The sequence below is a fragment of the Schistocerca americana genome, chromosome 1 (assembly GCF_021461395.2).
Source record: "Schistocerca americana isolate TAMUIC-IGC-003095 chromosome 1, iqSchAmer2.1, whole genome shotgun sequence".
NCBI classification, from domain to species: domain Eukaryota; kingdom Metazoa; phylum Arthropoda; class Insecta; order Orthoptera; family Acrididae; genus Schistocerca; species Schistocerca americana.
This window is the reverse complement of record NC_060119.1, coordinates 1,055,338,562-1,055,351,649: the sequence shown is the minus strand read 5'-3', so window position 1 is coordinate 1,055,351,649 and position 13,088 is coordinate 1,055,338,562. Positions and strand designations below refer to the sequence as shown.

The window sequence follows — 13,088 nt, the reverse complement described above, 5'->3', positions numbered from 1 at the left end:
ATATGCCAACTAGCTTTGCAGATGACGAAGAAATTGAATAAATGTATGATGAAATAAAAGAAATTATTCAGATAGTGAAGGGAGACGAAAATATAATAGTCATGGGTGACTGGAATTCGAGTGTAGGAAAAGGGAGAGAAGGAAACGTAGTAGGTGAATATGGATTGGGACTAAGAAATGAAAGAGGAAGCCGCCTGGTAGAATTTTGCACAGAGCACAACATAATCATAGCTAACACTTGGTTTAAGAATCATAAAAGAAGGTTGTATACATGGAAGAACCCTGGAGATACTAAAAGGTATCAGATAGATTATGTAATGGTAAGACAGAGATTTAGGAACCAGGTTTTAAATTGTAAGACATTTCCAGGGGCAGATGTGGACTCTGACCACAATCTGTAGATTAAAACTGAAGAAACTGCAAAAAGGTGGGAATTTAAGGAGATGGGATCTGGATAAACTGACTAAACCAGAGGTAGTACAGAGTTTCAGGGAGAGCATAAGGGAACAATTGACAGGAATGGGGGAAAGAAGTACAGTAGAAGAAGAATGGGTAGCTTTGAGGGATGAAGTAGTGAAGGCAGCAGAGGATCAAGTAGGTAAAAAGACGAGGGCTAGTAGAAATCCTTGGGTGACAGAAGAAATATTGAATTAAACTGATGAAAGGAGAAAATATAAAAATGCAGTAAATGAAGCAGTCAAAAAGGAATACAAACGTCTCAAAAATGAGATCGACAGGAAGTGCAAAATGGCTAAGCAGGGATGGCTAGAGGACAAATGTAAGGATGTAGAGGCTTATCTCACTAGGGGTAAGATAGATACTGCCTACAGGAAAATTAAAGAGACCTTTGGAGATAAGAGAACCACTTGTATGAATATCAAGAGCTCAGATGGAAACCCAGTTCTAAGCAAAGAAGGGAAAGCAGAAAGGTGGAAGGAGTATATAGAGGGTCTATACAAGGGCGATGTACTTGAGGACAATATTATGGAAATGGAAGAGGATGTAGATGAAGATGAAATGGGAGATACGATACTGCGTGAAGAGTTTGACAGGGCAATGAAAGACCTGAGTCGAAACAAGGCCCCGGGAGTAGACAACATTCTATTGGAACTACTGACGGCCTTGGGAGAGCCAGTCCTGACAAAACTCTACCATCTGGTGAGCAAGATGTATGAAACAGGCGAAATACCCTCAGACTTCAAGAAGAATATAATAATTCCAATCCCAAAGAAAGCAGAGGTTGACAGATGTGAAAATTACCGAACTATCAGTTTAATAAGTCACAGCTGCAAAATACTAACGCGAATTCTTTACAGACGAATGGAAAAACTGATAGAAGCCGACCTCGGGGAAGATCAGTTTGGATTCCGTAGAAACACTGGAACACGTGAGGCAATATTGACCTTGCGACTTATCTTAGAAGAAAGATTAAGGAAAGGCAAACCTACGTTTCTAGCATTTGTAGACTTAGAGAAAGCTTTTGACAATGTTGACTGGAATACTCTCTTTCAAATTCTAAAGGTGGCAGGGGTAAAATACAGGGAGCGAAAGGCTATTTACAATTTGTACAGAAACCAGATGGCAGTTATAAGAGTCGAGGGACATGAAAAGGAAGCAGTGGTTGGGAAGGGAGTAAGACAGGGTTGTAGCCTCTCCCCGATGTTATTCAATCTGTATATTGAGCAAGCAGTAAAGGAAACAAAAGAAAAATTGGTAGTAGGTATTAAAATCCACGGAGAAAAAATAAAAACTTTGAGGTTCGCCGATGACATTGTAATTCTGTCAGAGGCAGCAAAGGACTTGGAAGAGCAGTTGAATGGAATGGACAGTGTCTTGAAAGGAGGATATAAGACGACCATCAACAAAAGCAAAACGAGGATAATGGAATGTAGTCGAATTAAATCGGGTGATGCTGAGGGAATTAGATTAGGAAATGAGACACTTAAACTAGTAAAGAAGTTTTGCTATTTGGGGAGCAAAATAACTGATGATGGTCGAAGTAGAGAGGATATAAAATGTAGACTGGCAATGGCAAGGAATGCGTTTCTGAAGAAGACAAATTTGTTAACATCGATTATAGATTTAAGTGTCAGGAAATCATTTCGGAAAGCATTTGTATGGAGTGTAGCCATGTATGGAAGTGAAACATGGACGACAAATAGTTTGGACAAGAAGAGAATAGAAGCTTTCGAAATGTGGTGCTACAGAAGAATGCTGAAGATTAGATGGGTAGATCACATAACTAATGAGGAAGTATTGAATAGGATTGAGGAGAAGAGAAGTTTGTGGCACAACTTGACCAGAAGAAGGGATCGGTTGGTAGGACATGTTATGAGGCATGAATGGATCACCGATTTTGTATTGGAGGGCAGCGTGGAGGGTAAAAATCGTAGAGGGAGACCAAGAGATGAATACACTAAGCAGATTCAGAAGGATGTAGGTTGCAGTAGGTACTGGGAGATGAAGAAGCTTGCACAGGATACAGTAGCATGGAGAGCTGAATCAAACCAGTCTCAGGACTGAAGACCACAACAACAACAACAAACAAAACAACTGGTTCACTGAAACCTGTACATGACACAAACCACATGTAAATCAACAGAAGACTCTGGGGACAACCACAAGAAATGAAATCAGTAAATATGCTGCAGAGATGTCATGAGTTGTAAAATCAATAAGATTTTTATTATGTCAAATATATATTCAAATAAAATCTTACTAACTATAAATTGAATCTGTATTGCAAACCAAGAAGCCATTACTCTTTATAATTAAATATTTATCTATTCGTAGTTTCGACAGTAGGGAGAAGCACCTTAAATATTGAGAATAAAATACTAATGTTCTAAAATGTGCAAGTAACGCTGTAGTAGGATTGAAAGTAGCTTTATTTTTCTTATTAATTAAACATTCTATTTTTTTCTAAAAATCCATAACATCTTAAAAAAAACTTTTTTAGCTGGGGAGTGTGTGGCATTTCTGACACATTTCTCGCCAACAATACTTTTTTATTTTACTTCTACTCGCTACCAGTCAGACGAGAACATTCGGTAGCACCAAGGTAGGGAGAGATCACCGTGCATTTAATTGTGCAGCAGATGGTTTCAGAGCGTGGGAAGGCAGCTCCTAGACGTAGTTGTATCATGCTGGAATACTGTATAGACAGTCGGGAATCACATACTGAGCGTGGCGCAAAGCGGTACAGTTTGGTTAGTTAATATTTACTAATTGCTATGTTCCAACCATACCGTCAACAGTAGTTGCACTGATAAAAGATTAATAATAATTTCATACAGTCATTAACTAAAGAAAATGTAAATAAGAAGAGCACTTTAACTTAGCCGTTATTGGTGGAAGACAATGGCCACTCAGAAGCATACAACTGAATAAACAGGCCCCAAACTGTTATCCTAACTCACTAAGAGTCTTCTACCGGCTTCGAGCAAGGGACACGCGTCGGGACGGACAAGGGGTATACGATGCCGATAGTTATTAGTCACTGTCAATGTGTCTCTGAAAACGTTTGTGTGTAACAACGGACTACAAGTCTTATATAAGGTACGAATGATGCAACAAGCGCTTTGGTTGATATATTGTAACTGTTGTGACTGACAATTTGCAATTTTTCACAAACACAACTTTTATTTATGTAAGTTTACAAGGTTGATGACTGAAGAACAAAAGAAAGGTAACAATAACGATGCCAGTAAAAGTCACCTAATTGAGGCAAGCAGAAATTCACTTCTAATTTTCCACAAAGGTTCGTGGTAACACAAACACACTATTAAAAGTCCAATTCAGAGACGAAGACGTAATCTTCAACAGTCGAAGTCCTCGAGGTCGGCATACGGATTGAACTGAACTCTGCAGCTGGTTCTTGCCCATAAATAGCTGTCTCCAGGCAGTCAGGTTTTGGTGTAGTGATACTTCCTGCAGAGCGTGGCTCGAGCTCCCCCTGCAGGAAGTAGTGCTCGGAATGTCTGTTTCCATTATCTTGTATGTAAATAGCCGGTGTTTACCATGGCGCTTTTGGTACGCCTTGGACATAGACAACCCCGTGCTCTGTGGTGTAATATGGGTTGCTGGCCCTCAGGGGCTACCTTAGCTCCGGCATAACAGTAACGAGTTACCGAAAATCGTTTGTTGTGTTGAACAGTGCGTTGATGAATGGCTGCGTTAAGTTTTAAACATGTTACAATGCTGTGAATCATTAGATTACGTCTGGTTGCAGTGCTCTGAATAAAGATAGTTGCCGTGGTATTTGTTATTATGAATGAACGGTATCAGCCTCTTACTTGCGTTTCTTGACTACCGCCAAACGTTAATGTATAAAAACCAAGTGGCATCCTACGTTTTGATAATTTCATGTTGTAGCACTGCGCTTTTTCTCACACTGCCACTTCAACTTAGCGGATCTTGTTATTTGCAAGTCGAATCCTATATGGAGAAGAAGCCAAATGGGACGAGATCTACGAGACAGCTTTGAAGGCGCGAGGTAAGCGAACCAAAGTCAGTAATGCTAGGAAAGTGAAAGGAGAAATCGTCATAAACTGCAGTACTGATAGAGCCTTGCGTTTCTGCAAGATGGGTAGGGCATGTTATGAAACCCGCCGTGCAACGGATAGCTAGGCGAACGTTGTAAAGATAATCCACCGACGCTACTTCTCTCTAACACACTGTTTTTGTATAAACGTTACGTCCACGCCTCATCACGGAATGAGATCAGAGGCTTGCCTACTCTGTCGAACAGGATGGGTCCCACCCGTGGCATATATGATCACCCAATTACAACTGCAGAGGACACAGAATCATTGAGATTGGACTGTGAATCGATGGAAATGTGTTGCCTGGTCAGACGAAGCACGATTCTTGTAGCACCTGGTTGATAGCCCATGTCCGGATATGCTCGCATCCAGACGAATGACTTCTCGAAACGTTCACCGCGCCACGGACATAGGGCAGTAGGGGAAGTTTTATGCTTCGAGGTACATTCACCTGCGCTTCCATGAGACCTAAGGCAGTCATCGAAGGCACCGTGACAACTCTGGAGATATGGCAGATGACCCAATGGCATCATCAATCACGAATGCAGTCGACACGGGATCATCGAAATTCTACCGTTGATCAAAGGATGAATCGCGTTTATTGTTGCCCCAGATCTATCGCGAAGGTCTTTTATACTAATTCAACATTTGACATTTTATGGTCTGAATACTTCCTTTGAAATACGCGGCGTTATCAGTTGTCCACAAAACTACGTTAAAAATCGTTCGCTTTCACCCTCAAACAAAGGGCACAAAATCGCCTACTCGTTCTCTCTATGGTCTTCTCTCTTTTCTCTGTTCTACCAGTGCTAATTCTCATTTGTTAGTCTGCAGTTTATTCCTAAGTAAGTTTAACAAGTTGCACGCCAAAATGAGATTGCTTCATTACCTCTCAGCGCAGGTGAATCGAACTGGACACGAAAAACAAGGTCAGCAAAGTTAGCTAGATAAAAAAAGTATAAGAAAACGTTCCATCCGCAGAGTTGCAGAAACAGAAAAGAACTACTGTGATTTATAACTTCTGAGGTGGGATTGTTTTGAGCTTTTCAGCCAATCACTTGTTGGACTCCATGCAACGAGACCAGGTAAGATCACTGTATAGAATACCTGAAGAAGACGACCAGGTCAGTCGCAAAAATATTGGGCTTAAAATGGATTCGTGAACATGACTGAAACACGAAAAAAAAGTATGAGAGGGAACAGTTCCTCCTTACGGCTAGGAGGAGCGATGCGCTTGAAGCCCCGTTTATTAGCCAGCATCAGTGACCTTGGGTCACCCTGCTGCCTCGTGAGGCAAGTTACACCTCGGTCACGCGCGTGCGACTTAAACGTGCCGACTCTGCCTCTGTCCTAAGTATGAAACGAAAATGAGATACCAGAAATAATGTGAAGGAAATACAACGTGTGATAAATGAAATTCACAGACGCAACATCGATCAGATATCTGTAAGACTTGATGAGTCAAAAGAGAAATTTTGTTTTGCAAAAGAACAAAAGTGTTATTCGTTAAGTTAGAATTTGTTCGGATACTGAAAAGCCTGAGAGAAAGAGTAAACGGATTTCAGGTAGGCAACGACCTGTGACGAAGTTCTTATATTCGAAGACTATCATCGTAGTAATATTCGCTTCTGTAAACGCAGAGGCACGTGATCGTAACCCTTATGGTGGAAGAAAGTTTAATCGCCAGTATTAACCACCAAAGGAAGGAAAGGTGGTGGTGTCAACTTCCTGATGTCAAAACTCTGCCCCAAAGTCCTGCGCTAAATTCAAAATCTCCCATGAAAGAGCATCACACTTAATGCACAACTCTCACACTTCGTAAAGGAAAAGTGACTTTGTGCGCGAAGAAGGAATTTTTTTCCAGCTATGTGGCTGAATCTACATCTCGGGTTACGACTTTCTCGCTATATTACACTCCTTGGCATTTAATATCCACGTTCATAGAGAAAAGACAAGCAGTCAAAGATAAGAAAATGGATACAGGGTAAACGAAATATCAGTCACTATAAAAAGTGAACTAGCGCTCGTCACAGATGCGGTTTTTCCTCTGGAGGAGATTTTGTATGGTTTCAGTCGCGCTCGCCGGTTTCCTCCGTTTGAGTCGGCAGTTGGTGAATTTCGAACAGCCGGTCTTCTTCGTCTCGGGTATCACCGCTTCCTCGAATCCCATGCGTGGACTGAAGGGACTCTTATACACATACTGTACACATAAACTATACACATTGTTTAATACGAGGAAGATATTAATAATCTCCTTCTTCTTCAACGAGTAGTCACAGTGTACTCACAGAATAGAGACTGGCTTGTTCTAGTAAGCGTATTAACCACTGAGGAGCAGGTATTAAATTAGTTTTTTCGGATGCAAATAAGCTATTTTTGATTCCAGAATAGTTGTTTCTGACGGTTTCTGCTATACGGTATGCATCTGATAGTTTTCTCCGTGACCTTATATCGTATCAGCCAATGCTTCGTTGTTAAGACTCATTGTACACCTACAAATACAGTATACACTATTCGACATTGTAACTATTTTACGAGAAGCACATAATAAATGAATTTCGGCCTAATTCCCAAAACAATAGATCTACGAAAACTTCCATTCCACTGTATTTCATTGATACCCTCAGATGAAGCACATGCAGTCGAGTATCTTCTATTTCGGTAGAAATTTGTTGCGGGAGAAGCATAAAATTTTGGGTGTTCCGTCATTTATGGCCACGAGATCATCACGAAAATCTACTTTTAAATGTTCTACTATTCAGTTATTTCTTCCCGGACATATAAAATAATCATATCGTTGACTTATTTACACACACACACACACACACACACACATATATATATATATATATATATATATATATATATATATATATATATATATACAGCGAAGCTCCTAACTTTTTCACCTTAAGTTACATTTGACCCATTAGAGACACTCGTAAGCTGTTTTGGTGTAGACGAACAGTGATCAGTGGCTCGTGAGGCAAGCGGGAATGTGTTCTCGAAACTTCGTTAATAACCGAAATACAGCCCCACATTTTTCTATATAGAACTGAGCTATCATTTACCACCATATTAGCATATCAACAGCAAATTTGTTATAAGCAATGCTGCTATTCACGTACAGTATGTTGCTGCTTGAATGTCCAGATATCGATTCGTTAGAAATGCATTAATCATTCTCAGCAGTACAATGCCGTTCACTAACGAAAAATTTGTTGACAAGCTGTTAATTTATGGCGAATTTCACTAAAGTGCAACAATAACAACGGAACTATATGCGAATGAAACAGGAAATGGAGTAAATGATATTTGTACTTGTAACACCCTCTGCCACTCACTTACATCTAAGCTTACACTATGCAAACCACTGTGAAGTGCATGGCAGTGGGCTCTTCCCACTGCACCACGTATCTGGGTATCTTCCCATTCCATTCAGGTATGGAGCGCGGAAAGAATGACTGGCTGAATTCCCTTTTCATTCGCCATAATTATTTTAATCTTGACTCCGCGGTTCCACACGGGACCCACATATACAGGGTTGTACTACATAACTGGATTCATCAAAACTGATTTTTGACATTTCTTAAAGTAGGCTTTCGTGGGATAGTTGGCATCATTCTTCAACTGTCTGGCAGTCGAGGTTTTCTGTGACGCTCTCCCGAGATTCGAACAGGTCTTTCACAATTCGTGCTGCGCTTCTTTGTGTAAATTTCAGTACCGTCTATTACTGCTATTTGGTACGGATCACACGCACTTGAACAATATTCTAAGTCGCGTCGCACGAGTCTTTCGCAAGTAATCTTCTTTTTATACTCCTAGTACTTTCTTGTCGTCCTACCAGTGGGTCCATGTCCGCCACCGGCTTGACCTACGACTGAGCGTATGTGGACAAACTGTTTCATATGACTGAGCAAGGAAGCGTAGCGGTTGTCACACTGGACTCGCATTCGGGAGGGACACAGTTCAAATCCACCTCCGTCCTTCCAGAGTTAGGTTTCCCGTGATTTTTCTAAATCGCTCAAGGCAAATGCAGGGAGAGATTCTTCGAAAGGCCACGGTCGATTTCTTTCTGCAATTCGAGCTTGTGCTCCGTCTCTAATGAGCTCGTTATCGACGGGACGTTAAGCCGTAATTTTACTTCCCTCCGTCTCTCATCCCCACATATTGTTATACACAGGTTATTTGTGTAAGTTGACTGATTACACTCGTGCCTCTTATATATTGTAATTAAAGGATACTGTTCGTACGTTTTTATGGGTTTGTGCCCCAGTCTGAAAAAAATAAAAATGGAACCCTTATAGGATCGCTTTGTTGTCTGATTCTCTGTCTGTCTTGACTTTTAAAAACCCGTTTTCTCAGGAACGGGTACACGCTTTACGCTCAAATTTAGTCACATATTAAGTTCTATGGTTCCTTCGCGGTGTCAAAATTTTAGGCTTCCAAATCAGTCAGAAGAAACGGCCATTTACGTCACATATTTTGCTACTCGAGAACTCACTCATCAAAACTTGTAGGATTCTTTCTGATGATCTAGAATTATGAAATTTGGCAAGAAGCAACTTTCACACTACAGGTAAAGGAAAAAATACGAAATTTTTAAATTTGTAATTACACAACAAGAAAAAATATTTTTTGTTATTTTTTTATCCGTCTGTCTGTTAGTTTATCCCTCTATCAAGGCCGGCCGGAGTGGCCGAGCGGTTTTAGGTGCTTCAGTCTGGAACCACGCGACCGCTACTGTCGCAGGTTCGAATCCTGCCTCGGGCATGGATGTGTGTGATGTCCTTAGGTTAGTTAGGTTTAAGTAGTTCTAAGTTCTAGGGGACTGATGACCTCAGAAGTTAAGTCCTATAGTGCTCAGAGCCATTTTTGAACCTCTGTCAAGATCCTTTCTCTCTGCACCAGGCTAGAGTATCAAGTTAAAATTTATGTCACGTGCTACGGTCTATGGTCTCTTGGCCGTGTAAAAAATTTAAGCTTCTAAGTCAATGCTCTGAAAAGATTCGGCCATTTACATTATAGATTCTGAAAATCGAACTTGCTCTTCAAAACCGTTAGGGTACTTTCCGGTTACCTAGAATCATGATATTTAGCAAAAAGCAAGGATTCACAGAGAAGGAAAGTAAAAAGTCTGAAACTTGTTAAATTATAATTGCATCACAAATAAAATATCTTTTTGCCATTTGAATATACATTGTATTAGACGGATATTACTGCATACAAACATAAAATATAAGTTGCAGTCATGTTTTAGTAAGTAAATAGAAAATGTTTTGTCAGAATCTTTTCTCTCTAGATACATGAACTGAAGTCTGCTGCTCACTTCTTTCTGTACGTCCGGGCCAGTCGGAGGAACTGCTGTAGAGATTTTGATACCGTCTTCGAATTCCCGGAACGAATATCTTGCCAGTATAGATATCGATGACAGGCAAATATCATTGATATTCTCGACTTCCAGGATGGATTGACTATATATAAAATTAAGTTTGTACGGAAACCTTAGTGCGCAAGTCCTGCTCGCCTTGACCAGTTTTTGCTTTGTTTTGTGAAGTGCACTATTGCATTTGTCTGAAAATGTAAGACAAGTTGCCAATTTCTGCACCACTTTGAAATCTTGTGTAGATGTGGCTGCGTGTTTGTCTAGATTTTTTCGGCTAGAACTTCATCACACGAACGGTGGTCATAAAGTTTTAATTAGCACCTCAAAAAATAAACAAACTTAGTGTGCGCTGTCTCCGCTGTAGAGTGAAAATTTCATTCTAGAAACATCCCCCAGGCTGTGGCTAAGCAATGTCTCCGCAATATCCTTTCTTCCAGGAATGCTAGATCTGCAAGGTTCGCAGGAGAGCTTCTGTGAAGTTTGGAAGGTAGGAGACGAGGTGCTGGCGGAATTAAAGCTGTGAGGATGGGGCGTGAGTCGTGCTTGGGTAGCTCAGTTGGTAGGGCACTTACCCACGAAAGGCAAAGGTCCCGAGTTCGAGTCTCGGTCCGGTACACAATATTAATCTGCCTAGCGGTTTGTTGCTTTAATTTTGTATTCCAATGTATATTGCCATACAGGGAAGAATTTTAATTGAAAGTCAGTTACCGAGTGTAGACGAAGAAACATTGCATCGTAATTCTGAACAAAACAGGAACTGCAATTTCTTATTTATTCGCCGACACTGGGCAAGCGGCTGTCAATCAAAATGTCTCCCCTGTACGGGAATATAAAGAATGGATGCACGGGTGCTGGTTGTAGACACATAGTTGGCGACATATGGAAGTTTGGTTCTGGCCGTGAGTTATGTTCGGATAGCCAAATGGTAAAGCGACAGCTCGCTATAAGAGGGAAATCCGGGTTCGAGTCTCAGTCCGGCACAAGTGAAATGGTTCAAATGGCTCTGAGCACTGTGGGACTTAACAACTGAGGTCATCAGTCCCATAGAACTTAGAACTACTTAAACCTAACTTACCTAAGGACATCACACACATCCATGCCCGAGGCAGGATGCGAACCTGCGACCGTAGCAGCAGCGCGGTTCCGGACTAAGACGCCTAGAACCACTCGGCCACAGTGGCCGGCTGTCTGGCACAAATGTTCATTGTCGTCACTCCATTATACAGCTGATGGTTGTCCATATTCGCAACTGCGAATATATTTCATGTTGTTGTTGTTGTTGTCTTCAGTCCTGAGACTGGTTTGATGCAGCTCTCCATGCTACTCTATCCTGTGCAAGCTTCTTCATCTCCCAGTACCTACTGCAGCCTACATCCTTCTGAATCTGCTTAGTGTATTCATCTCTTGGTCTCCCTCTACGATTTTTACCCTCCACGCTGCCCTCCAGTACTAAATTGGTGATCCCTTCATGCCTCAGAACATGTCCTATCAACCGATTCCTTCTTCTAGACAAGTTGTGCCACAAACTTCACTTCTCCCCAATTCTATTCAATACCTCCTCATTAGTTATGTGATCTACACATCTAATCTTCAGCATTCTTCTGTAGCACCACATTTCAAAAGCTTCTATTCTCTTCCTGTCCAAACTAGTTATCGTCCATGTTTCACTTCCATACATGGCTAAACTCTATACAAATACTTTCAGAAACGACTTCCTGACACTTAAATGAATATTCGATGTTAACAAATTTCTCTTCTTCAGAAACGCTTTCCTTGCCATTGCCAGTGTACATTTTACGTCCTCTCTACTTCGACCATGATCCGTTATTTTGCTCCCAAAATAGCAAATCTCCTTTACTACTTTAAGTGTCTCATTTACTAATCTAATTCCCTCAGCATCACCCGACTTAATTCGACTACATTCCATTATCCTCGTTTTGCTTTTGTTGATGTTCATCTTATACCGTCGTTTCAAGACACTGTCCATTCCGTTCAACTGCTCTTCCAAGTCCTTTGCTGTCTCTGACAGAATTACAATGTCATCGGCGAACCTCATGTATGAAAATGATAACGATATTGTCTAATGAACTAGCTACCGACGACATTCCGGTTCGAAAATGAAAATAACATAAACAGAAAGAGTCCCAACACGTTTACCTGGCACACGGCTGAAGATACTTCGACATCTGCCGACGACTCCCTACCCAGTGTAACATCCTGATCCAGTTTCAAACCACCGCAATGTGGGGTGTCCGGCGGCAAGTGCCGGAAGCTGAAAGCAGCGCGCTGCGACTGACCTGTCGGCCACGGAGGACGCTGGCCACCTGCGAGGGCTGCAGGATGATGTCGCCCTCGAAGAAGCCGGCCTGCTCCGGGTCCCCCAAGGGCGCGGCGCCGCCCTGCGGGCCCCACAGCCAGACGCAGAGGCAGAGCCACACACAGAGGCAGCGGCAGAGGCGGACGCCTCCCGCGGCCATCGCCGGCCGCTCACTGCGGCCCTCCAGGACCATTAAGCTATCGGCGCCCATGATACGCCGGGCGTTAATGCGTCCGCGACACCCGTATCTGGGCCGGCAGAGCTAGGCCGCTTGCGCAAAGCCCGCCGGCCACGCCGCATCCTCCGGCTCTAGCGGGCTGCTGCCGCACAGTTCTAGTTGAAGTGCGGCTACTCGCGGAGATCCGGTGTGGGCTCTAATTACCGTACGACCGGGAAACTTGGCGGATATTCGAGTGCTTTAATGTGGGAAAAAAAATTAGTTCCAATTTTGGCCACCAGGTGCAAATCTGGCGCTGTACAGCATCTCGTCGACGTCTCCGGTGTCCACATTGAACAAAGTGTGTAAATGGTGGTTAATAGTAACATCAACATTATGCCTTTCGCTTTTGCTTTACCATTTCTGCCCATGTTTCCTTTCTAATCCGTCACATATGGAAACATTTTTCATTCACAGCGCCAGGTTTGCACCTGCTGTCGAAAATTAGAACTAGTTTTTTTCCGGCGTAAATCGGTATTGGTTGGTTGGTAGATTTGTGGGTGGGGACCAAACAGCGAGATCATCAGTCTCAACAAAATGGTTCAAATGGTTCTGAGCACTATGGGACTTAACACGCTCAGAGCGTCGTTGCGCGAAAGTGGTAGGGAGACACGACTTAGAACA

The 13,088-nt window shown here is 42.2% G+C and overlaps 1 protein-coding gene across 1 annotated transcript in view; it reads right to left on the bottom strand.

Annotated features, from left to right (window-relative positions):
• Positions 1-12,458, bottom strand: part of LOC124596249 (bone morphogenetic protein 1-like) — a 65,772-nt gene extending 53,314 nt beyond the window's left edge. The window contains exon 1 of the mRNA XM_047135321.1: positions 12,228-12,458. Within this exon, the coding sequence (XP_046991277.1) occupies positions 12,228-12,458 (231 nt within the window). The remainder of the gene's footprint in view (positions 1-12,227) is intronic.
• Between the last annotated feature and the right edge of the window lie 630 nt (positions 12,459-13,088).